This window comes from Sciurus carolinensis, chromosome 2 (genome assembly GCF_902686445.1).
Source record: "Sciurus carolinensis chromosome 2, mSciCar1.2, whole genome shotgun sequence".
In the NCBI taxonomy this organism is placed as follows: domain Eukaryota; kingdom Metazoa; phylum Chordata; class Mammalia; order Rodentia; family Sciuridae; genus Sciurus; species Sciurus carolinensis.
Genome location: NC_062214.1, coordinates 80,895,149 through 80,920,806, shown reverse-complemented (window position 1 = coordinate 80,920,806; position 25,658 = coordinate 80,895,149). Strand labels below are relative to the sequence as shown.

The following is a 25,658-nucleotide window of genomic DNA, read 5'->3' as shown; positions in this document are numbered from 1 at the left end:
GGCCACATTGAAGCTTCCCAGGCTGCCTCTAGTCACTTTTCTGACCCCCTCAAAACAAATACAAAAATCAACCTTTCAAAAAAGCCATGGGGGCTGGGGAGATAGCTCAGTTGGTAGAGTGCTTGCCTCACAACCACAAGGCCCTGAGTTCGATCCCCAGTACCCGCAAAAAAACAAACAAACAAAAAAAGCCATGGTCATTTGAAATAGATATAAGAACAAATGCCTGCACACTTTATTAGTGGACTTGGTCCTTTCCCTAACATTTTCTGCCTGATGTCATTCTTAATTCACCTTTGCTACTGATAGCCTCCAGGACTCCCAGGCCCTCTCTGTCTGTGCCCTGTCACTACATGCAGAAATAAAATAATACAATTAATCTGACTCTCCTTTGAAGTCAAGATGGGGTATACAAAATTCCACACAGCAAGGGTCTCAAAAATAGTTCATTTTACCAAAGCTAGCAGCTATACTCAAGTTAAAATCTCAAGGCTTTCATCCACTTCTCCTGCCCTACATATCAGAAAGCATCAAAACATTTGTTTAAAAAATATGACTTTTTGACTCATCTCTTTACTAGAAAAGAAGTCTACATAGCAAAAGCATTTCTTTCCCTCCTCCAATGTAAGCAGTGAGGGTTTCGGTTCATTTGTTTGCTTGCTTGTTGAAACTGAACCCAGGACCTTGTACATGCTTCAAAATGTTCTACCACTGATTTACATCCCCAGCCCATTTTATTTTATTTTATTTTTTGGGTGCTGGGGATCAAACCCAGGGCCTTGTGCTTGCAAGGCAAGCACTCTACCGACTGAGCTATCTCCCCAGCCCCCCATTTTATTTTTTGAGACAGGGTCTGGCTAAATTGCCCAGGCTGGACTTGCACTTGTGACCCTCCCTGCCTCAGTCTCCTGGATTGCTGGGATTACATGTGTGTGCAGCCACTTCCAGTTAGGCTAACCTTTTAAGCACATTCACACAACTAACATAGTTCTTGTTCTTGGAAATGTGCAGCATTAAATCAGGTGTGGCAGTGCACACTTATAATCCCGGCTAGTCAGAAAAATGTGGCAGGAAGATTTCAAGTTCAAGGCCAGACTGGGCAATTTAGCAAGACCCTGCTCAAATAAAAATAAAAAGGGCTGGGGATGTAGCACAGGGCTTTCCTGGCATACGCAAAGTCCTAGATTCAATCCCCACTCTACAAAAATAAAAGAAAAAAAGAGGGCTGGAGATACAGCTCAGTTGCATGCACAAGGCCCTGGGTTTAATCCCCAGCACCACCAAAGAATCTGCAACATAATCAACCACATATTAGCAGCTGGCACATACCTCCATTCAGCCTCTCTCTCTACGGTCACTCTTCTTTGTAGCCAGGGGGTGGGCAGGGGCTTTCCTTCAGAGAGCATATCAGGCATTGAGACTCTAATAATAATTTTTTTTTTTTTTTAATGGTGCTGAGGATTGAACCTGGTGCCTTGTGCATGCAAGGCAAGCACTCTATCAACTGAGCTATCTCCCCAGTCCAGGAATCTAAATTTGAGTTAAGACCAGGTCCTTGACCTCATGGAACTTGGAATATAATAACTTAACCTTTCTGGCCTTTAGCTCCTGGGAAATAACCTCTAAAATCTAGAATGACCTAATAATAGAGGTTTTGTTTACCTGGAAGCCTTAGGCCACACTGGATAGTCTTAACAATGTGATTGAAGAGGAAGGCAACTTTGTATCACACACATTATCAGTAGACTCTAGAGGGGCTGGCGACTGAGGTCAGCCCTGTGTGGACAACCCACATTGTTCTACATGACTGAGCCCTAATAAAAACTTTGGACATCAAGGCTTGAGTGAGATCCCTGGTTGGCAATACTATGTGAGTATTGTTACATATAGTTAATGGGGAATTAACTGTCCATAATTCCACCAGAGGAAACAACTGACAACTGGAAGCTCTGAGTTTGGAACCTTCCTAGATACTGACCCATGCATCTCTTCCCCTAGCTGACTTAACTGCTTCCTTTCACTGTAATAACTGGAATCATGATTATAACAACTTTCAGTGAGGACGTGGGCCTTTCAGGTGAATTATCAAACCTGAAGGTGGTCTTAGGGGACCCCCAAACTTAAGACTGATGTCAGAAGAGAAGACAGTCTTTTGGACTATTCCCTACATTTGGGAAATAGATATGTAAATAAGTTAGTGTGATCAAGAATGTAATCACCATGAAAGCTGACTATGTGGATTGAGAGGGCACAAAGATGAGAACAATTACTCCTACCTACAGAGAAAAAAAGTTTAAAGAGTTAACTTTTTTTTTTTTTTCTTTTTTTTATTTTGGTACCAGGGATGCTTTAGACACTAAGCCACATCCCCAGTCCTTTTTTTATTTTGAGACAAGTTCTCATTAAGTTGCTTAGGGCCATACTAAGTTGCTAAGGCTGGCTTTGAACTTCTGATCCTTCTGCCTCAGACTCCCAAGCAGCTGGATTTCAGGTTTGCACCAGCTGCCCTGGCAAGAGTTAACTCTTGAGTGAAGTTTTTAACAAGGTAAGTAGGTATATTCATCACGTGAGTGCACTCTGAGTGAGAAGTAATGGTGTGGGGGAAAAGTATGAAACAGATAAAACAGGTCCAGGCTCAGTGGACACCCACCTGGAATCGCAGCAGCAACTTGGGAGGCAGAGGCAGGAAGATCACAAGTCCAAGGCCAGTCTGGGCAACTTAGAGAGACTCTTCCTGACTCAAAAAGAATTTTAAAAGGGTTAGGGATGTCGCACAATGGTAGGTTGTCCCTGTGTTCAATCACAGTACTGTAAATTTAAAAAAAAAGGATTAAAGCAGGTGTCTGTACAGGCAGCATCACTGAAAAGCAGACAATGAAGGAGGCAAGGGAGCTTATGAGGCTGGAGAGATATGCTAAGGCCAGGTCATGAAGAACCTTGCATGGCAGGCTGAGAAGCTTCACATATACCTTACAGGCAATGGGATGTCCTTCAAGTAACACGATCAGATTATATTCTTAGAAAGGACTACTGTAGCATGGCAGGGATAGATTAGAGCAAGAAAGACTAGTGTGGGAGATTCTGGGGGAGATGATGAAGGCTTGGATTAAGGCCTTCGGTCATAAAGGAATTGAAGAAAGAGGTGGAAATTAGAGGATGTGGTGACTCACTAAGTATTAAAGAAAGGGACAGGAATCATCAGAATGATTCCCAGGTTCCTAACTTGGGAATGTGCCATGAATAAGGACAAGGATCCCAGGTAGAGCATGACTTAGGAGGATGAAGAGAGAAAGATATCAAGTTCAGTTTGAGACATGCTGAGTTTGAGGTGATTGAAAGATGACAGGCAGATGGATAATAAATTCCATCTGAATAACAGATTCCATTTCTGAATCTATTATCTGAATAATATATTATTCCAGATAATAGATCAGAGATGGCAATAAGATGGGAAAGTCATCAGCAAATAGACAGCAGTTAAATTTAAATAAGAGAAAACCTGGGCAATATCCCCTGGATTTAGAAACAGGAGGCCGCTGTTACTTGAGAGCACCTACAACAGTGGGAACAAGATCAAATTTCAATGGCTTGAGACATGAGTGAGAAGGGAAACAACAGATATAGATAAATCACTGCCACACACAAGTAGAGTAGACTGACAAACTTCCATGCAAGCTGTGGAACACAACATAGATTTTCTGAGCTAACATTAAACAATCAAGATCACTTGTTTTATATTTAACTGATTGAAAAGCCTGATCTTTTCAAGGTGCATGGGTTCAAGTGACACTTGAGACAAAACAGGAAATCTTAGCTAGTAGTACCTTGCTAACTAAATTAGGGGTCTCCAGAGAGACAGAACCAATAGAAGATAGATAGATAGATAGATAGATAGATAGATAGATAAGATAAGATAAGATGAGGGGATTTATTAGAAGAATTGGTTCATGTGATTATGGACACAGATGTCAGGACATCTGCAAGTTGGAGAACCAGGAGTCCCAGCAATGTGGCTCAGTTCAAGTTCAACACCTGGAAATCTAGAGGGCCAGTGGTGTTAAGTCCTAGAGTCCACAGGTTCAAGTGTTCTGATGTCCCAGTATCAGGAGAATAAAGTGTGCCCCAGCTTCAGGAGAGAGAAAAAAGTGCCTTTCTATCCTATCTGGCCTCCCAGCTGATTGTATATTGCCCATCCTCACACATCTGAACATCTTCCCCAGTCAACTAACTCTTCTAGATACATATAAATAATGTTCTACCAGTTCTCTAGGTATTCCTTCACCTAATGAAGTTGACACTAAAATTAACATTACACTGACTCATGCCAAGCTGGCCTTCCAGCCAAGGCAAGCAAGGTAGACCACACTGGGAAATGGTATCAGTTAGGATTCTTTGCTTATAAACCCAGAAAACAGCTCTGGCTAATTTGAGTAAAATGGGACTTACTGGATACTCAGTTTTTATAGCAAGAACAAGAAATGTACACCCTAGCAAAATAAGTGAATTCCAATGGATTTACATTCCTTGTTCCTCTGCTGAAGATACAAATCCTTGTAACATATGATTGGACCATCTTTTTTTTTTTGGTGCTGGGGATCGAACCCAGGGCCTTGTGCTTACAAGGCAAGCACTCTACCGACTGAGCTATCTCCCAGCCCCTGATTGGACCATCTTGAATCATGAATCTTATACTTGGCTAAGGGAAAGCAGTTATTCCAGATTACATAATGGATAGGGAAGAGATGATTCCACAAAAAAAGATGGTGAGAGCTGTGGCTAGAAAACTGACATACAATCATTGCAACCTATAACACAACCATTTTTGAAATAAGTGGCAAGAGGTGATTTTTTTTTTTTTTTTTTTTTTTGGGGTGCTGGGGATTGAACCCAGGGCCTTGTGCTTGCAATGCAAGCACTCTACCGACTGAGCTATCTCCCCAGCCCCAAGAGGTGATTTTATAATCCCTAAAAAAAAAAAAAAAAATATGACCAATAAACACATCACTATCCAGTCGTCAATAAACTGGATCCTTAGTTAAAAAAACTGGATCCTTAGTTAAAAATATAAGGGTACTCCTCTGAGACAATTCCTTCGAGCTACCATTCAACAATATCAAGTTGTACTTGTTGATAAGTTTGACTGATGTATTGTTCAACTCATGCATCTGTCTCTAGAGAGAATCCATTGGGAAAGCAGGCCTTCCAGGCTTCATTATTTCTGAGCAGAGTCTGACCAAGCTGCTACTGACACTAGCATGTACAGCCCCTGAACTAATAAGTTGGCTACTGAGAGCCCAGACTAGAGCACTTGGAATATCATCAGAGACTAAACATCTAGGAAGTCTACAACATGCTCCTTGGCAAAAGGAACAGTATTCCTATTGCAAAATTGACCTAAATTCAGTAAAGAGCTTACTGATGTAGATAAATGCTCGAATGTATAGCCAGCAGGATCAGCTAGATCATCACTGGGTGAGGGCGGGAGAGCTTCTTCCTTCTCCAATTTTGCAGAGTCAGCTTCAGAAGATGTCTAAAAGCCAACACTGGGACTAGTTCCACTGGATGTGCAGAACTAGTATAACTGAGCTCTGCTTAACCACTGTTGCTGGCCAAATCTGTTTCCAGAACTAACTGACTCAACAGGGACACTGCATGTCAGACAAGATCTGACCTGGATCCCTCTGAAATTTTGTCCACAAGACACTGTTATTGCTGGAGAGAATGGTAAACCCCTTTTGTTCAAGAGAAGTTCTAGAAAATTGGACTGGGTGAGGAACAGAGAGAGGTCCATGGGAACCGGGACACACTTCCTGAACACAGAGCATAAACTAGTTAGTTGTGCTGTTTTTTTTGATTGTTTTGTTTTGTTGGTACCAGAGATTGAACCCAGGGGAGATTAACCACTGAGCCACATCCCCAGCCCTTTTTGTTGTTGTTTTATTTTGAGACAGGGTCTCACTAAATTACTGACGCTAGCCTTGAACTTGCAATGCTCCTGCCTCAGCCTCCCAAGCTGCAGGGATTATAGGCATGCACCACCACACACAGCTCAAGTCCTTTTTTGAGGCAAGGTCTCACTTAATTGCTTAGGACCTCACTAAGTCTGCTGAGGTTGGCTTTGAATTCACAATCCTCCTGCTGCAGATTCCCAGTCACTGCCATGCACCACTACACCCAGGATTGGGTTACTTTTAGACACCATCTTCCACTTACCACCTAAAGCTCTAATTCACAGATCTGAAGGGATCTTGCCCCAGAGCTCTTCCTTAGTTCCCGCAACCATGACATAAAATCTAAAGCCTCCCATCTCTCTCCAGCCTCCTCTCCCAAACTCACCAATCCTACTCTACAGTCAAGCCATGTTAAACCAGTTTCCAAAGCAAGTTCTGCCCTGCTCCAGAGGGGTACAGTTGCATAGTGTCAATCTCTGAAGAACTCCTCTCCTCCTGGTCTACAGAGCACACTGTGCCCCTTTGCAGAGTCAGCTCTAGCATCCTCTGATTTACCTGCTGTGCTCTTCCTTGCAACCTCTGTCCTCATGTTCTAAGCACCTTTTTGTGCTAAAGCAATCATGTTGCCATCTCAACACACTGGACACACTGATGGGTATATTTTTCCACTAGATTATGCACTTCAAAGTCAGGAACCAAGTTTTGTCCACCTCGAAAACCCACTCTACATCTCAGGTTTATCTCCAGGTAGGAGGTCAACATTTGTGGAAGCAATGAATGAACCCCATTAGCGTTTTATCTTTGTCAATGTCTAAACCAAAGAAAATCACACTTGCCTTCTCAGAAGAGGGAACATATTTAAATACCAAGAAATGCAGTTCCTGGTAAGACCTTTCAGAAAATGCCCTCACCAACAGCATTCTGAAACTCAGCAGAATGTCAGAGTGCCAAAAAGGGTGAAATGGGGGAGACCTGAATAGTTTGGTAAGGATCCTGGAGTGGGGGAAGTGGTGGAGATTCAAGGCTGCCTAAAGCTTAAGAATCACAAACAACTTCTTAAGAATTACATATATTACACTATGGATCTGATATACACTTATCACAGTAGGAGCTGTTCAAATCAATCTAATTCCACCCAACTGGGCCCTCCTCCACTGTTTGAGCCTGCATTTCAGATAGGAGATGAGCAACTCTCAGATGATCTGGCCTCTGGAAAGTCCACTCTAAAATGAAGTCACCTGTTGTTGTTGTCACTGTCCTCTTCTCTAGTCCTCCTTCTGGGGTGAGGTCCCATTTTGTGACCTAAAGGAGGTTACCTCTTTAGTTTTCCATAAGACTTCCAGGGTGGTCTGGGCTATGGGGAGGACCCTTCAGCTTGGGGGTGGACAGGTGCTCGAGCTCATAGTGCCCATTCTCAGAGGTCTTGTGTGTGAGTTCCTTCATGCTCTCCTTCTGGCTCCTCTTGTGCTCAATAATTTGCTGGAGTTGGTGCCCAGCATATTCTGGTTTGGTGGTTAGTGGTCCAGCCGGCACAGCCACACCAAGAACATCTGACACCATGTATGGGCGCAGCCAGCCCACCAAGGGAGTGCTTCCAGGGCTATAGTGGGTCTGCTTGTGGTAAAAGAGAAGTCCATCTACCTAAAAGAGGGGAAATTGAGGATCAGAATGACTTCTGGGGTCACATGTTTCCAAGAGAGCCTATACACACAGAGGCAGCTCTTGTGGGTTGACTATTTTTTTTGCATCACTGCCAGAGGGAAAAAGAGTCCTTGCTTCTAATATGTGCAGTTTCTCTAAATGAAGAAATGGCCTAAAAACTAAAGCTAAAAAAATAAAAACATAAACCGGGCGCAGTGGCGCACACCTGTAATCCCAGCGGCTTACGAGGCTGAGGCAGGAGGATCATGAGATCAAAGCCAGACTCAGCAATTTAGCGAGGTCCTAAGCAACTCAGTGAGACCTTGTCTCAAAATAAAATATAAAAAAGGGCTGGGGATGTGACTCAGTGGTTAAGTGCCCCTAAGTTCAATCCTTGGTTCCAAAAAATAAATAAATACAATAAAAACATAAAATAGCACTTTCCTATTTACAGAATGCTTTCCTACCCACTATTTCACCCTCTTACTCACCAAAGGGTATTTGTGAGAAGGTTACTAGGGCTCAGGGTTCTGAGGTTCCCCCTGAAATACACAGTGAGTATAAAGCAGAAATTCAACTTGAGCCCAGGTCCTCTGTATCCAAATTCCAGATACTTTCCATCACCCAAAAGTCTCTGTGGCCATGGCTGAGGTCCCCACATGAACAAAGTCAAGGGAACTGGACATGCCCTCCCAGTGCTGAACTGCTGAGCACAGAGACCCAGGCTGTGCAGAGGCCCTGCTTCCCCAGCTACTGTCAGCTGCCTAAACCTCCCCCTAAATTGTTTGTGAGCCACATTCTGGGAAACTCAAGTTTTCTCAACGGGAAGGACCGCCTACAGTCCCATATTTTCTTTTCCATGATTTGGTGACTCATCTCTAAAAAGCATTATTGCCACTAGGGTATAAGGGATATAAATAAAGATAGTGTTCTTACCACCTTCTTAATTGACTCCCAGAAATGCAGGCAACTCAGCCTGTGCCATTTCCTCATTCGGGAAGCTGTGATCCTTTAGTACAATTATATCTAGTTCAAGCAAATGCTTGGGGGTGAGTAGGCAGAATTTTAAAGGGTATGATGGGAAAAGGTAATTTTGCTTGAGCTTGGAGAGGGTAACTGTAGTTTCTAAGGATGAAAAAAGATTGCCCGGGACCAAGGAGCTTCTGGGGATAGGAAACCTGGAGAGCTCTAACAGGGTGAGTGCTGGGCGAACTGGGATGAGTAGGTCGCCCTGCTCACACACCACTGCTCAACAAGTAGTGCCACTTGTGTTTTGGCCAAAAGAGGATTAGAGATTCAAACATTTGTTTGGATCAGTCACAGATGCCCTTTTACTTTACAATCACTATGGCAGTCAAATAAGAGGCCTAGTTCTCACGTTTGTAGCAGGAAAAGGCACACAGCAGGCCTAGGAATGAAAAACCTTGCTACTGTGCGCCTCAGTTTCTCAGAGGGAGTTGGATGAGCTGTCGTTTAACGCAGCTCTGGCATTCTGATTATCTAGCAGGGGTGGAACTAAAGCTTTGAAGGGCAGCAAGAACATCCTTTCCTGGGAATCAGCTTTTAGCACTGTTCTAATGCTCGGACACAGCAAATGATATCTTAAGATCTAATGTAACTAAGTCTCTCTGTATCCTACAATCACATGAAAGCAGTAAAGACAATGGTCTCATTACCTCAAAAGGGAAATCCATAGACAGCACCTTACACAGACTCTCAGGGGTACACGGAAAATTCTTTAGCCCCACAAATTTAAACTGAAATATAAATTAGAACAAAGAGTTAGTACAAGTTACAAATGATATTGGTATAGTAATTGAAAGCTTTATCAAAGAAGTTTCAGTCTCATCCTTCCTTACCTGCTCCCACCACCTACCCCCAGTGGTTCTCAACCTTCCATTACACACAACAATCATCTGGGAGGGTGTGGAGTGGGTGGAGAATGAAGGGAGCTTTTTAAAAACTACTAATGCAAGCTTGCAAGATTGGTGTGGTGGTGCATACCTGTAATCCCAGCAACTCCAGAGGCTGACCCAGGAGGATCGCCTGTTTGAAGACAGTCTGGGCAACTTAGACTCTGTCTCAAAATAAAAAGGGTTGGTAGCACTCCCCTGGGTTCAATCCCCAGTACTGGCCAAAAAAAAAAAAGTGTGTATACACACACACACACACACACACAAGTCATACCCTGAAATTCTGACTGCTCTATAGTGGGGTCTGGGTTGATTTGTTTTGTTTTTGTGGTGCTGGGGATCCAATCCAGAGACATATGCCTGCAAGGTAAATGCTCTACAACTGAGCTCCACACTCAGCCGTTACCCTAGTAATTATGAAAGACACAAATGGAATTCAAATCTGGATGACTGGTAAGCCCATACTCTTATTGCACCATGCTGCCTCAAAAAAGGTCATTTCAAACAATTAGGACTGTGAAGACAGAACTTACAGAATGGGCAGAAATCTTTGCTCCCTACACTTTTTTTTTTTTAATATTGTTTTTAGATGTCGATGGACCTTTATTTATATGCGGTGCTGAGAATTGCACCTAGTACCTCACACATGCTAGGAAAGCGCTTTACTGCTGAGCTACAACCCCAACCCTGCTCCCTACACTTCTGATAGAGAATTATTATATAGAATATATAAAGAACTCAAAAAACTTCACACCAAAAAATAACCCAGTTAATAAACGGGCAAATGAATTAAATGGATACTTCTCTATCAGTAGATTTTTTTTTTTTTTTTTTGGGTGTTGGGGATCGAACCCAAAATGGATACTTCTCAAAAGAAGAAATACAAATGGCAAACAAATATATGAAAAAATGTTCAACATCAACAGCAATTAGGGAAATGCAAATCCAAACTACACTGAGATTTCATGTCATACCACTCAGAATGGTAGTCATCAAAAATACAAATAATAGCTAGGCACAGTGGTGCACACCTGTAATCCCAGCAGCTTGGGAGACTGAGGGAGGAGGATCATGAGTTAAAAGCCAGTCTCAGCAAAAGAGAGGCACTAAGCAACTCAGTGAGACCCTGTCTCCAAATAAAATACAAAATAGGGCTGGGGATGTAGCTCAGTGATTGACTGCCCCCAAGTTCAATTACTGGTACCAAAAAAAAAAAAAAAAAAAAAAAAAAAAATACAAATAATAATGCTAGAGAGGATATATAGAAAAAGAACACTTTTACACTTATTGGTGGGATTGTAAATTAGTACAACCACTATGAAAATCAGTATAAAGGTTCCTCAAAGGACTAGGCATGGAACCACCATATGACCCAGCTATTCCACTCCTTGACATTTAGGCTAAAAAATTAAAGTCATCACTGGGTGTGATGGTACAGGCCTGTAATCCCAGCAGCCCGGGAGGCTGAGGCAGGAGGATTGAAAGTTCAAAGCAAGCCTCAGCAATTTAGTAAGGCCCTGAGCAACTTAGTGAGACCTTGTTCCAAAATAAAAAATAACACAGGCTGAGGGAGTTGGGGTTATGGCTCAGCAGTACAGTGGTCACCTGGCACATGTGAGGCACTAGGTTTGATCCTCAACAACATATAAAAATAAATCAAACAAAGGTATTGTGTCCATCTACAACTACAAAAAAAAAAAAAAAAAAAACCAAGCTGGGGATGTGGCTCAATGGTTAAACACCCCTGGGTTCAACACTAAAACCAAAAGGGAAAAAAAAGTGGGAAAAAAAGATCATTTCATTTATAATGATTATATTTAGATAACAGACCAAACCGAATCAATCCCTATACACAACTGATCCTAACTAGGTCTTACGGGATTGAGCTTGGTTTTCTCTCCCAGTCCTTCTTCTTCTGGTAATTTTGAATGCATCCAGTAGAATCGGAAATCAGTCTGCCACAGAAAAGGGATATAGAAAGATGAAACACTGTTCATTTCAAACTCTAACGGGAAAAAACCACCCCATTCTAAATAGCCATTTGACTTACAAAGACCTATGCCCTTCTGTCATTATTCCCCTTTCATTTAAAACCATAAGGTCAGCAAGAAGTTATCAAATCTTTCAAGATTTTCTTCCTTAAGATTCAGTAGGATTATTAATAGCAGTAAAGCCAACATTTATCACTGAAGGCCTACTTTCTGTCAGGCTCCATACAAAGGACTCTACACACATAATCTTCAATCACCTTCTGGGAGTTGTATCACACTATCTCCATTTTATACGTGAGAACTCTGAGGATCAGAGAGGTTAAGTCACTTGCTCAGGTACACAGAGAAAATACCGTGTGACATAGGACTCTTCAACTCCAGAGAACATTATGTAACTCCTCTTTATATTAGGCCTGACTATTAGAAACTAATACAGTTGAAACTTTCCAGAAACTACTTTATTCTGTGACTCAGTGACATGAACCCTTCTATAGTTATGTTTGGCTTTTTCATTCTTTTAAAGTATTTTGCTTTTGGAAAATGAAAATAAAAAGCACACATATAGCCTTCTTATTTTCCTGGTGGTACTTAAGATTGAACCCAGAGGTGCTCTACCACTGAACTATAGCAGGCATCTTTTATTTATGTTATAAAAATATAGGGGGTTTTAATTACCGAATTTGTAGTCTGTGAATACATGTGATGAAACATCCTCCAACAGAATTAAAGGAAGAAATGTGCTGGATTGAATTTACATTCTTAGGTGTACTCTTGCCCCTGTATTTGTGCAAGGTACTTAACATCTGTGGATCTACATGAGGAGGAGGATAATAGTACTTGTCTTACAGGTTACAGCAAAGGGATTTAATGAGTTAATGCCACAAAGTGTTTAGCAATTCAAATCCTAACTGCTAATGTTTGAATGAGGATCACTTGAGAATTCTGGTACCATCTGGCATGATTTGGAAACCTACTGTGGGGTAATGCCTATGGAAAGAAACAGCCTGTGGTAACAATCTGTGATTCTCACACTCAAGTCTTCAAGAAGATCACATGGAGGTTGGTTAAAACCTAGGCCCACCCCTACAGTTGATGGTTCTATAGGTTGATATACCTGGTGTAAAGTTCACACACTGAGTATTAGTATGAAAAACTAACAGGGAGCAAAAGGGAGTACAAAATACTACTATACAATAGAGAAAACATGGGGAGTGAAGCTAACAGCCATGAGGCCAAGGGCAGATCCAGCCTCACTCTGATCACTACAACGATCACCACAAGAAGCACCGATGTGAGAAAATGTTGGAGAAGGTAAAACCAGAGGGGGCCTCTCCTCACTTGGAAAGTGCCCTCGTGGAGCTAGAGCCTCCATGAGGCTTTCTATGATAGCAAGGAGGGCCTGGCATTTTCAGGGTCAGGATGTGGTTGGTGAAGGAGAGAAAGTTGCAGGGGTCTATTTGATGGTGACTTGCATTTCACCCTCTCTTCCTGGTGCTGCCTCCACAAAGTGGCATTTTCCTTGCTCCACAGTCTTCCCTACAGTCATCCTCCTATTCTCTGGAGAGAGGTGAGGGGGTGGCTGTAGCAGCTACAAAGTCCCAGCCTACACTTCTGCTGTTTTTCCTCTTTGCAAGAATCGCTATACTTCCCTTAGTTCCTCCTATTTCTTTTTCAAAACTAAGCTAATTTAAACACACTAAGAGATGCAGAGAGCATTAGATAATTTTCTTGATATACCACATCCTGTATACACCAAGAAGTTGGTCACGTACCAAAGCCACATGCTGAGCCACTTTCCTGGAGAGGAGAAGACAGAAAAAAACATGAGGGGAGTATCAATCCTTACCTGGCAGTCATAAAAAGGGTGTCCCCGCCAGCACATCACATCCAGAACATAGTAGGTCTGGTTCACCTCACTGTAAATGCAATCCAGAATGGTGTACTCTGGAGACAAAAGGCAGAAAGTCAGGGTTCCAGTTCCAACCAGGGTTCCCTCCACCACAATCTAGGGAGTCCCATTCGAGAGGCTTGAGTCAAACAATCCTCAGTGCTTGCAACAAGCCAACACTAAGGACTAAAGACTTATTAGGGAAAGCATTCTTCATGACCCTTTCTGGCTACCTGTAACCTTAACCCACTATGTTTCATCAGCCCACATGGAATTGAAAACTTAGGACTTAATGGGTTAAGGGTGACATGGATAACACAGCTCTAAAGGAATCAAGACAATCCTTCACTCAAGTGTGGATTCTCAACTTTTCATTTTTCACTGGGGATTAAACCCAAAGAAAGTTTATCACTGAGTTACATCCCTAATACTTTTTGTTTTATTTTATTTATTTATTTTTTGAAATAGAGTCTTGCTGAATCCCTGAGGCTGGCCTCAAACTTGTGATTCTCCTGCCTTAGGCTTCCGAGTTGCTAAGATGCAGATACCCAGCAGGAATCCTGAACTTTTAGGCAAACTGGAACATTATACAAACTCAAGTTTTAAAGCACATTATTTCCATTTTAGTTTAGTTTACACTTTTTTTGAGATGGGTCTATGTTGCTCTCAAACTCCTGAGTCAAGTGATCTTCTTGCCTCAGTATCCCAAGTAGATGTATTAGATGGTAATACATGCCTGGCTTACAACTACTTTTTTGTTTGTTTGTTTTTTCCATTACTGGGGACTGAGCCCAAGGTCTCACACTATCAGTTTGCTATGTCCCCAACTCTTTTCTTTTTTCATTCTATTTTGAGATACAGTCTCCCTAAGTTGCCCAAATTGGCCTCAAACCAGCAGTCCTCCTGTCTCAGAAAATAGCAGGATTACAGGTGTGTGCCATTGAGCCAGTTTAACAATTACTTTTGAAGTTTCTAGATGCATTGTTATAATTTAACTATAAATAGTCCCTCCTTTAAGGAATCTAAATCCAGTTAAGGAGATAAGATGACCACAGAGGGAAGTAAGAGCTGAACTATATCATATCCATGGACAAGTTATTTACCTTTACAACCTTAACCTGCTCAGCTAGGCCAGGCAGGAGAAGATAAAGTTAGGACAATGATAAAAGAGAAAGGGAGCGCTGGGGATATAGCTCAGTTGGGTAAAGTGCTTGCCTTGCAAGCACAAGGTCCTCAGTTCAAATCCCCAGCACTGCAAAAAAAAAAAAAAAAAAAAAAAAAAGGAAAGGGAATTCAGCAGGGAAGTCCAGCAGTGATTATACCACGATATGTGACATTCTCTCAGGATCTTCACCCAAAAATCTGCACCTGCCATCTTACAATGGAAATCCAAAGGCACATTGACCTTAGTTCAGAGATTTACTGCCCATCAGGCCTCACAGGGCTGTATCTATCCTGCAACTGAGGAGGAATGACCTTGAATGGGAGGGCCTGAGTCCAGCGATCTGTACAATGTCTATGTGCAGTTTCAAGTGTGCTTCCAAAGTGGGTCTTTAAAACAACTAACTAAGCAACAGATACTGTCTTGTACTGATATTAAAACTTGGTAAGCAGACCTTATGTAGGTACCTTTTGCATTTGTTGAGTTTCGCCTGTTGCCTCCTGGCAGAAGGGAAGAAAACCTGTTGACACAGTAGCCACTCTTGGTGTAGGCACTGGTAGAACCCTGTGGGGAAAAAGCTACCATTCTTGTCAGGCATCCAAGTCTCCTCACCCTCCTGGTTCCTCATTCTGCAAGGGTGTCATCAGCCCAAGATGGTTTCAACAGATTCTTCCTGCAGGAAAGCATTTTAAGCCCCATTCCAGGCACAACTGCTGGGGCAGATAAGAAAAATGGAGCACAAAGAATCCCTCCCACCAGACCAGGTCTACTGACATGGAGAGTACAGCTACTCACCCTGGAGGCCACAATAAGGGCTCTTTTTCCAACAGGGCACACGACCACAATCCATTCTTGTCCCAAATCTGAAGGGACATCAATTAACCACTCAGAGAGCATCAACTGGGAACACAAAAATATGCCATTAAAGATCAGCAGGGGTGCGCTGCTCAAATGTTACGCGGACAAAGCATTCATGTCTTACATGCATACAAAAACAAGAACGGGCAGGAAGGCCAGCAGAGGGACCTCCACCCTGGTGCTCACAGCAGTTGAGTTGGTCTCCTGCACAACTGGATGGAAGCCACTTGCTTGGGACTCAGCTTCTCTCCTCATTGCTACCACCTGCATCCACACAGTGCTTATACTATCTCATTTTCTGGACCAGAGTGATGGGGCCCTCTTCCTTTCCTTACTTTACCCATCTCCTTCCAGCTTCATAACTATTATGATCCAAAACAACACCTCAGGGATGAGTAAGAGCTCTAGATTTTTTTTTTTTGGTACGGGAGGATTGAATCCAGGAGCACTTTACCACTGAGTTATATCCCTACCCCTTTTTATTTTTTGAGATAAGGCCTTTTAATTTGCCCAGGCTGGCCTCAAAACTTGTGATCCTCCTGCATCAGCCTCCCAAGTCACTGGGATCACAGGCGTGTATTACCACACTGGGGTCATCCCCCTCTCTTTATAGTAGCATTTATTTCAGTGGGCTTTGACTGCATTGTAAAGGAAGTGGGACAAGGTCTGATTATCTCTGGACCACCCACTTGATTAGCATAACGTTTTGGTAACTTCTTGCCAGTGTCAATGTCCATTTCTTCATCATCTTTCTTATCTTCTTCCTCACTTTCCATCCCTGCCCAGTCATCTTCAGCCAGTCTCCTGGCATGGTTCACATAATCCAGCCGCTTCCTAGAATAAAAAAAGGCATAGGCACAAAGGACTTAAATCAGCATACTATAGTGACGTGGCAACACCAATGTTCACAGCAGCTCAATTCACAATAGTTAAGTTATGGAACCAACCTAGGTACCCATCAACAGATGAATGGATAAAGAAAATGTGGTACATATGCACAATGGAATATTACTTAACCATAAAGAAGAATGAAATTATGGCATTTGCAGATAAATGAATGGAACTGGAAACAATCATACTAAGTGAAATAAGTCAATCCCAAAACACCAAAGGCCAAATGTTCTCTCTGATTTGTGGATGCTGACTCACAATGAGCTGGGAAGTAGAGATTCACTGGATTGGACAGGGGGTTATAGAGAGAATGGAGTGGGGATGGGAATGGGAAAAACAGTAGAATGAACTGGACATAACTTTCCTATAGTCATATATGAATATGTGGCTGGTATAACTCCACATCATGTACCACCACAAGAATAGGAAGTTATACTCCATGTATGTATAATATGTCAAAATACATTCTACTGTCAAATATAACTAAAATGAATAAAAAAAAAAAAAAAAGAGGGTGGGCTTGACCAGTGCATGCTACATGCATATGTGAAAATATCAAACTGAATGCCAGTAGAATGTACAATTAATACAAGTTAATCAAAAAATAAAATGGAATAATTTTTTAAAGGAATAGAATAAGTTGTTACATTTTATACAAAGACATCCTATAATGTGAAAGCTTTCACTTAATTCAAAGGCTGCAGACTTGGGAGCAACTTGGAGATTCTGATGGGAGTAAGAAATAATGGAATTTCCTTTGTAAAGCTAAACTAGTAACTGCCTCTTCACAGATCCTAAATAGGGAACCCCCTCTGAACAAACTCAGCCTTCCTCAGAGTTTCCTAAGAATGGAAAAAGTAAGATATTTAAAGGAATTTGCAACGTTCACTAGCTGTATAGGGTGAGCTCACCCTCACACCATCCACCCCAGGTGAGAACTGACACTTCCTGCCTGGCAGACGCCATTTCCAAAGGCCCTAGGATGAGAGAGAGGAAACAACAAGATGCAGTGAGAAGTCTAAAAAAAGGACAGCTTCTGGGGATTTCCACTTTAGATAGCTTTCTGAGGAGAAGCCAGGCCTCTCTTCAGTTTCCAACTTTCAAAAAGAGTCACTTGGTTTTTACATTTTATCTTTTATTTTACTTTTTCCCCTTTATTTTATCTTAAAAAAAAAAAAAAAACAAACAAACTATATATTCTAGAAAGGTTGGGAAATTGTGAGGCTAGAAAAAGAAACTTCTGGAACCTAAGGGTTCTAAATTGATTTTGAAATACCACGTACCTCCTAAACTTGATTTCCTCAAAGCAAAGGCAAGAATTAAACCACTGAGACAGTGAACCTACATTAACTGTTTTCTTCTTTTCCTTTTTTTTTTTTTTTTTTAACAGTACTGGGAATTCAACCCAGCACTACACAAGTCCTTTACCATTGAGCCTTGAGCCTCATCTGTAGTTTTATTTATTTATTTATTCATTCGTTCATTCATTTTTGAGACAGGGTCTAAGTTGCTGAGGCTGGTCTTGAACTTGCAATGTGCACAACCTCAATAGAACCCAGTTGGTTTCTTCTTCCTCCTCTTCCTCTTTTTTTTTTTGTACTGGAGATTGAACCTAAGAGTGTTTTATCAATAAGCTATATCCCCAGGGTCAAATTTACCTGAACTTGTAATCCTCCTGCCTTAGCCCCCTGAGTCCCTGGAATTACATGTATGCACCTCAGCACCCAGCTGGTTTCTTCTTAAACACATATTCATGCACATTCATGCAAATTTCCATACCTGAGAGAACATATGAAAGCACAATGGTCTTTTATTTCAAGAACAAAAGAGAGCTGATGAACTCCTACATGTGTGAAAAAGGATGTGTGCCTGTGGTTATTTCCCAGGCATTGTTTGTAATCACAAAAGAAGGAAACTCCCCAGATGCCCATCAGTAGGGGAGTGGTTAGGTTACATCATGAACCAATCATTCAATGCTAGTCGAGCGCATGCTAGGCGAGTGCTCTACCACTGAGCCACAACACCAGCCTCAACCTATATTCTTCTTTGAACTACATGAATAAAGATATTACCTATACCAAAATAATCAAGAACAATTGAAAACAGGGGAGGATGATTTCTTCCTGGTCTGCTAGAGTGAGCCACAAGGAGGGAAAAGAAACTAGCTCTGGGCTCCAGGCCTGCCACGTTAGGCCCCACACTTCTGTACCTTGTTGTCTGAATGATCCTTTAAAGCTTCAGCTGTCTCCTCTGAACTTGGACTCTGTTCCTCAATCAGGGGTTCCCATCTGAGCTGCCCACCAAAAGGGAGACTCAGACCCCAGGCTGCCATCAGTGCTGGTTAGACCCACAGAGGCAGAAGCAAATGGTCTAGGGTGAAGAGAGGCTGGTGTCTCCCCTCTCAGTTCTCACAGACAGTTGCTGGACCCTACTCTTATTCTATCCCCACTCTCTTCTCCCTCTACCTGGACTTCATCAGTGGAGAGGGTACATTTCCACCTCATGCATTTCCAGGAACAGATGGGGACAGAGTTCTGCATATACTTTCATGCTTGTACTTTAATTGAGGAGGAGCAATAAACACACACAGGTTGAGTATCCCTTACTGAAATGCTTGGGACCAGAAATGTTTTCGATTTTGGAATATTTGCATGTAGATAAAGAGATATGGGGATGGGACCCAAGAAAGAGAGAGACAGACAGACATGGAGGAAGGAAGGAAAAAGGAGAGGAAAACAGGAGTGATCTGGGAATGTAATCTGCAGCAACCGAGGAGCCATGGGAACCATCTCTGTTAAATACATCCGGGGATGCGGCACTGAACAAAACACAGATTCTATGGAAACTGCAGCAGTCCATCCCTATTTGCTTAATTTATGACCCAGAAGAGGCACACACCACACTGAGAATAAAACACAGGTCCTGTCTTCAGAGCAGCCCAACCTCAAACACTCCTATCCTGCTCTCTTTCCCTGTTTGTTCATTTTGGCACTCACAACTAAGAGTATGGAAGACATTTCCTCAGATTCCCTAAGGAATTGTTTGTCTTGAACTCCCAAGGGCTCCACAGAAACATTTGGGTTGAATGCAGACGGGAAGACCACACCAATACCAGAATTCAGAATGTGGGAGAAGCCACACATAAGCAGCCCAGGGAATGTGGGGAGTGGAAGTCCAGGCGTGGCTTTCACAAGTCCCTAAATTGCAAAGTTCCGTACTATTGCCAGGAAAAATAGCAAAATTTAACCACATAACTGAGCTTTTGCTTTCAAGTTCTAGTCTCTTTCTTACTTCCTCTTTTTTTTTTCCTAAAACCTGAACATGAAGAATATCTAACTCTGCCAGGATTTACCCTCCCAAAACTATGGGCAGAAAGATCAATCTACAAATAGTCTATTTTGAAAGGATTCTGTAGAGACAAGTCAAGATCCCCCTGAATAGTTCACCACTCCCAGAATGGAGAAAGAAGCCAAGGAGTTAAAGCATCCTTACAATTTCTGCAGTTCCAGTAACCGGCGCCGCCGCTCACTCTGCTCCAAGGAGCTGTATTTGGACTTGTATTGGGACAGGCGGGGGTGTGGGGCAGCTGTGCTGTTCAGATCCTGAGACACAGAAAAGCTACTAGCCAGAGCTTGACTCAGCTCTTCCATCTTCCCTATAAAAGAAAACATAAGAAAATGGTTCATTCATTCATTTTATCCTGGGTGTACAGGCAGTTGTGATGTAATATGATGGTTACCTTCCTAAAACACACCACTTCATCCAAAATCACAATTTTTTCCATAGTGAAAAAAAGGAAGTTAAAGGGTAAATGCTTTACATATTAGCATTAACAATGTTATTTTCTAATGATATTTTGATAATGATCATATGGATAGCTGAGTGTATAAACCTAATATGCATCACTAAGCAAATTCATCCCATGACTGAATCATCCCTTTGTTTCCCATAACCATCAACTGTCATTCATTTTTTTTTTTTCTTTTTGTACTGAGAATTGAACCCAGGGGCTCTAAACTGAGTTACTTCCCCAGCCCTTTTTATTTTGATTTTGATATAGGGTCTTACTAAGCTGCTTCGGTCCTCACTAAGTTCCTGAGGATGGCCTCAAATTTGCAATCCTTCTGCTTCCCAAGTCGCTGGGATTATAGTCATGCACCACCACACTGTCATTCATTCTTTACCACTGCACATCTAGTTATGTGACAAAGCTAATTTTTTCCTGAGTAGTTCTAAATAGCCACATTCAATAACATTTTGACATAAATTATATACAACTGGATAATTCTGTAATAAATGTCTTTTTGTTTCTTTCAGTCCTGGGGATCAAACCCAGAGCCTCAGTTATGCTAGGCAAACACTCTACCACTGAACATTCCCAGCCCCAATAAACGCCAACTCATTTTAAGGACATTTAGCTCCAGGTTCTCAGAAACACGTTCTAGCGCCCCTAGAGGAAGACAAGAGAAACCAAAAACCCCAAACTTAACAGTTACTTTCTCATTTTATAGCTTTGTTTTTGAGGGGTTGGATGGGAGGAAGGTTCAGGGCTGCCTATGTGAGACTCACTTGAAAAACAGTGTGGAATGCTGCCTAACAGGGAACACCAGTCACTCTAGTATAAAGAACTTACATGTGGTACATTAGGAAGACAGGGAGTGTATGTCACATGGGAGACAGATGACCACGTGGATCCTAAGGAAAGGAAGTGGAGAAGAGGTAAACTGCTGGAAGTGGTAGTGTAGGCCTGTAATCCCAGCTACTCAGGAGGCTGAAACAGGAGGATTGCAGGTTTGAGGTCAGCTGCAGCAATTTGGTGAGGTCCTAAGCAATTGAACAAGATGCTGTCTCAAAAAATAGCTGGGGATGTGGCTCAGTGGTAAAGCGCCCCTGTGTTCAATCCCTAGTACCAAAAAATAAAAATAAAGATAAAGAGAGAGAAAAGGAAAAGAAGTAAATTCACTCTTCATTCACATTCCTATTAATGAAGTGCTAGGTGGAAAAGGAGCTCACTCAAAGGTTAAAAGTGTGTCTCAGACTGTAAGAAAACAGAAACATTTGGGAGAAATCTAATTCACACAGCCGGGTTGGTTCCACCCTTCACTTCTGGTGTACAAATCAGAGGGTACCCCAAGTACTAAGCCACCCCAGACCAGGTCCCACTGCTGTCAGCACCAGAATGAACAAGTTCATTCCAGAACTTTCATAGTAAAAAATACAACTCCATAGGTTCCCACTGGGCCACTGAATTACTTGTTTGTTTCTTTCTTTTGCCCTTTGTACTGGAGACTGAACCCAGTGGAGCACTACCACTGAACTACATCCCTAACCCTTTTTATTTTGGGGGGCAGTGTCTTGCTAAATTGCCCAGCCTAGTATCAAACCTTAGATACTCCTGTCTCAGACTCTCTAGTGGCTGGACTAGTGTGTCAGATTCCAATGAGTTACTTTCTACTGCACACTTTGATATCAGATTTTCTCTTTCTTAATTTGAAGAATGGACTTGAGGGTAGGTGGTGGTACTTGAGATTGAACCCAGAGGCTTTTTACTACTAAACTACATCCCCAGTCCATTTTTTTTTTTTTTTTTTGAGACAGTGTCTCACTGAGCTACTTAGGCCCTCATAAATATTGGTGAGGCTGATCTCAGATTTGCAATCCTCCTTCCTCAACCTCCAGAATGGCTGGAATTATAGGCATGCACCATTGTGCCTAGTTGATTCTTTTCTTAAACGAACTTTTTAAAAATTGTGGTTGAGGATGCCAGGCACAATGGCATGCGCCTGTAATCCCAGCAGTTCCAGAGAATTCAGCAGGAGGATCATGAGTTAAAAACCAGCTTCCACAACTTAGTGAGACCCTGTCTTTCAAAATAAAATATAAAAAAGGGCTGGGGATGTGGCTCAGTGGTTCAGTGCCACTGGGTTCAATCCCCAGTAAAATAAAAACTATGGTTAAGGGACTGTGGGAATCAGTATGGAGATTTCTCAAAAGACTAGAAATGGAACCACCATATGATCCAGCTATACCACTTCTCTTTATCCTAAAGAGTAAGTCAACATACAATAGCAATACATGCATATCCACGTTTATAACAGCACAATTCACAACACCAAATCATATAACTAGCCTGGGTATCCATGAACAGATTAATGGAGAAAGATATACACAAGGGACTTTTATTTAGCCATAAATAAGAATGAAATGGGAGCTGGGCCATGCCTGTAATCCCAGCAGCTAGGAAGACAGAAGCAGATCATGAGTTTAAAGCCAGCCTCAGCAACTTAGCAAGGCCCTAAAGCCATCTCTAAATAAAATATAAAAAAGGACTGAATTTTTATTTTAAAATATAAAAAAGGGCTCAGTGGTTAAGTGCTGCTGGGTTCAATCCCCGATACCAAAAAAAAAAAAAAAAAAATGAAATGATGATGTCATTTGCAGGAAAAAGGATAGAACTTAAGAGGACTATATAAACAAAATAAACCAAACTCAGAAAGTTGACGGTTATGTTTTATCTCTGGGTAAAAGCTAGAATTTAAAAATAAGGGGTAAAGGTAGGGGGGAATCTCGTGAAAATTAAAGGGCTACCTGGTCCCTATTTTAACCCCTACACTAGTGACCAGCTATCAGGTTCCCTCTCGACTGGAGTTTTTCTTGTTGTTGTTTTTTTTGTTTTTTTTCTTGTTTGAAAAAAGCCTACTTTTTCACTCTTAAAAAAAAAAAAAGAAAAATCAAGGGGAGATCAGTAGAGGAGAGAAGGGGGACCAGTAGGGAGGAAGGATGGGAAAGGAGAGGTAATGGGGAATGAATCTACCAAATTATATTGTGTATATATGAATATTTAAGAGGAAATCCCACTATTAGTATACTTATAATATACCCCCAAAATAAGTAAATGAAAATGAAAATTGTGGTTAAGTGCCTGGGGAATGCTGCTCAGGGTAGATCAAATGCAGTCCCTCACACTTGCCCAGCATGTTAGGGGACTTGCATTTATACTGAGCACCAAATATTAAGGAAAAAAAAAAAGGGGGTTAAATACATATGAAATTCACGATCTTCATCTCTTTTTTTGGTGCTGGGGGATCTTCATCATCTTTAAGTGCAATTCAATAGTGTTAAATATGTTCACATTGTCTTCAACTAATCTCCAGAGGACTCTTTTCACCTTGCAACCTCAATTCCTACACCTTTTAACTTTTTTGGTTGATTCAGATTAACATATCAGCATAAGGTGTATCTTAAAACATTTGTAATGCAACCAGGAGAGGCCCTTCTATGAGTGATTGTTGAGGCCCCCATGGGATCACTAATGGTATACTATTTTCTCCACTTTCCTGTACTTTTTAAGTTTGAAAAGTTCCTTATTTAAAAAAAAATTTTTTTTTTTTTTTTTTAAATTATCTTTGGTTCTTCAACTGAGGAAGCTGAGGCAGGAGGATGCAAGTTTGGTATCAACCTATGGAGACTCTATCTCAAAAATAGGAGGTGCAGCTCAGTGGTAGTGCTTGCTGAAGATGAGTCAGGCCCTGGGTTTGATCCTCAGGACCAGGCAAAAAAAAAAAGACTAAATCCAAAGCATCTTTAATAGACCTTTTCATGCTTTATCTTGATGTTGGCTCCTGCTTTGACAAAAACCTCAAAATCGTTAAAACTGATGCCTCTGATACTGGGGCGGGTCCCTGCGGCTTCCTTTAAGGCCATTCTTGCTGGCTCTTGCTCTTTCAACCCATTCCTTGGAAAGTTGTCAGTGTTCAGGCTGTGCCTCACACAGTCCCATCCTCCACCAGTTTCCACTCCTAATTCCCCAAGATCCGACCTGCCCAGGCCTCTCCTCCGCACAGAGGCCCAGTCCCACTTCCGGTCCCCCCTCTCCCCCAACCCCTCCCAGGACCCACGTGTCCTCCGCCTCTCCCTACCCCCACGTGTCGGGCTCCTGCCCAGGGATTCTACCTCCTCCACTCGGCCGTACTCCCCGCCACCGCCCCGGCACTGTCGTTCTCTAGCGATGGGATCATCTAGGCCTTGCATGATTTGCCCCTCCCCCACAAAAATGTCCCTCAGGGGTTCTGGGCCGACAGTCTGTACACAATTGCGGACACGCGCCAAAGGGGAGGCCCCAGCCTGGCTCTTGCCCCCTTCAAGGGCCGCCCTGGGAACCGGAGAACCGGACAGGTCAGAAGAATCACATCCCGGTGGTGAGGGCCAACTTAAGAGCCCGGGGGCGGGGGGGCTCGGACTTGAACTCAGCACTCACCGTACTGAGGCGACAGTTGCACGCGCCGCCGCCGCCACCACCCTCTCCGGAGATCAGCCAATCAGCTGCCCTGGAAGGGCCGGACCCGCCCCCTCGGCCGCCGTCGCTCCGCGGGACCCACAGTCCTTGCGCCCGGAGTTTCCGGCTCCTCCCGCCGTGGCGCATGCCGGGAGTTGGTTTGCTGCGGGCTGTTACTTCCGCCCTCAAGATTTGGGGCCTTTCCGGTCACTCAGTTCGGTCATGTTTTTGCCTTGCAGCGTTCGGGACCTCTCCAGCAAGATGGCTTGACAAAGGAAAGGTCCTACTCCTGGGCACAATCTCCTACCAGCTCCTTTCGCCAATAGCAGGAGCGGCGACCTCGTGGTCGGGTATTCAGTGCCCTCCAGGCCCTGGGTCCTGCCGCCTTCCTGGATCCGCTCCGTCCTTAGACTGCGCCGACAGCCTACTTCCTCTCCTCTGCATTGCTTTCACACGGGCAGTGCCAGTTGTTTGGATGGCCCCGTTTCACGCCCCAGGTCTTGAACTATTAAACGTCCCCTCCCCATTCTGCACCAGCAACTACATGGATTACTGACTCTTTGCTGGGTTTGGGAGTTTGTCTTTATTACTCGGCTGTGGGCTTGGCAACTTGAGCAACTTGAGGGACCTGGCTGGATTCCTGTTTAAGGAGTCATCATCCAGCACAAGGCAAGGCACTAAGTGAAAGAATTACTGAATTGGTGCAAGTGGCGGGGACAACCAGCCGAGATTTAGGAGACCCCCTCAAGCTTGGATGCAGTTTCTGCAGTGTAAGACTGACTGATGAGATGTAAAATAAAAACACGAATAACTATTTGTTGAATGCTGACATTGAGCCAGATACCGTGCTTTACAGCCATTAGTTCATTTAGTCATCAAATCAGAGTTTAAGTACTTTGGCTAAAGCCACACAGCTCTTGAACCAAGTATTTGAATTTGCTGAATGTTTAAGTATAGATAATAGATTGTCTATTATTATACAACAGTGACATCCTAGCTACTCAGGAGGCCGAGGCCAGTCAGTCCTGCCCTCAAATTCAAGGCTAGACTGAGCAACATAGCCACCCTGTCTCCAAATAAAAAGGACT

General features: G+C 42.7%; 1 protein-coding gene across 4 annotated transcripts; it reads right to left on the bottom strand.

The window, feature by feature from the left end:
- Positions 1-6,333: 6,333 nt before the first annotated feature.
- On the bottom strand, positions 6,334-24,922 carry Snupn (snurportin 1). Of its 4 annotated transcripts, XM_047533795.1 has the most exons (10): positions 24,553-24,922; positions 20,929-20,990; positions 19,788-19,950; positions 16,094-16,238; positions 15,342-15,446; positions 15,014-15,110; positions 13,343-13,440; positions 11,383-11,460; positions 9,269-9,349; positions 6,341-7,592 (listed from the first exon to the last, which is right to left on the bottom strand). In XM_047533795.1, the coding sequence occupies exons 3-10, from the start codon at positions 19,943-19,945 to the stop codon at positions 7,272-7,274; spliced, it is 1,083 nt and encodes a 360-aa protein (XP_047389751.1). In that variant the 5' UTR covers positions 19,946-19,950; positions 20,929-20,990; positions 24,553-24,922; the 3' UTR covers positions 6,341-7,271. The 4 variants fall into 4 exon arrangements, with proteins under 4 accessions (XP_047389775.1, XP_047389765.1, XP_047389751.1 ...); XM_047533809.1 differs by lacking the exons at positions 20,929-20,990; positions 24,553-24,922 and adding an exon at positions 24,249-24,267 and having other exon boundaries at positions 6,340-7,592; XM_047533802.1 differs by lacking the exon at positions 20,929-20,990.
- Between the last annotated feature and the right edge of the window lie 736 nt (positions 24,923-25,658).

Bases quoted from the DNA above. Each gene is read 5' to 3' on its own strand.
- Snupn (XM_047533795.1), bottom strand. From the start codon at position 19,945: ATGGAAGAGCTGAGTCAAGCTCTGGCTAGTAGCTTTTCTGTGTCTCAG. The intron at 13,441-15,013 runs GTACCTACATAA...TTTTGTCTCCAG, and splicing joins AAACTCAACAAATGCAAAAG to AGTACACCATTCTGGATTGC. The intron at 11,461-13,342 runs GTAAGGATTGAT...TTTCTGTGGCAG, and splicing joins ACCCTTTTTATGACTGCCAG to ACTGATTTCCGATTCTACTG.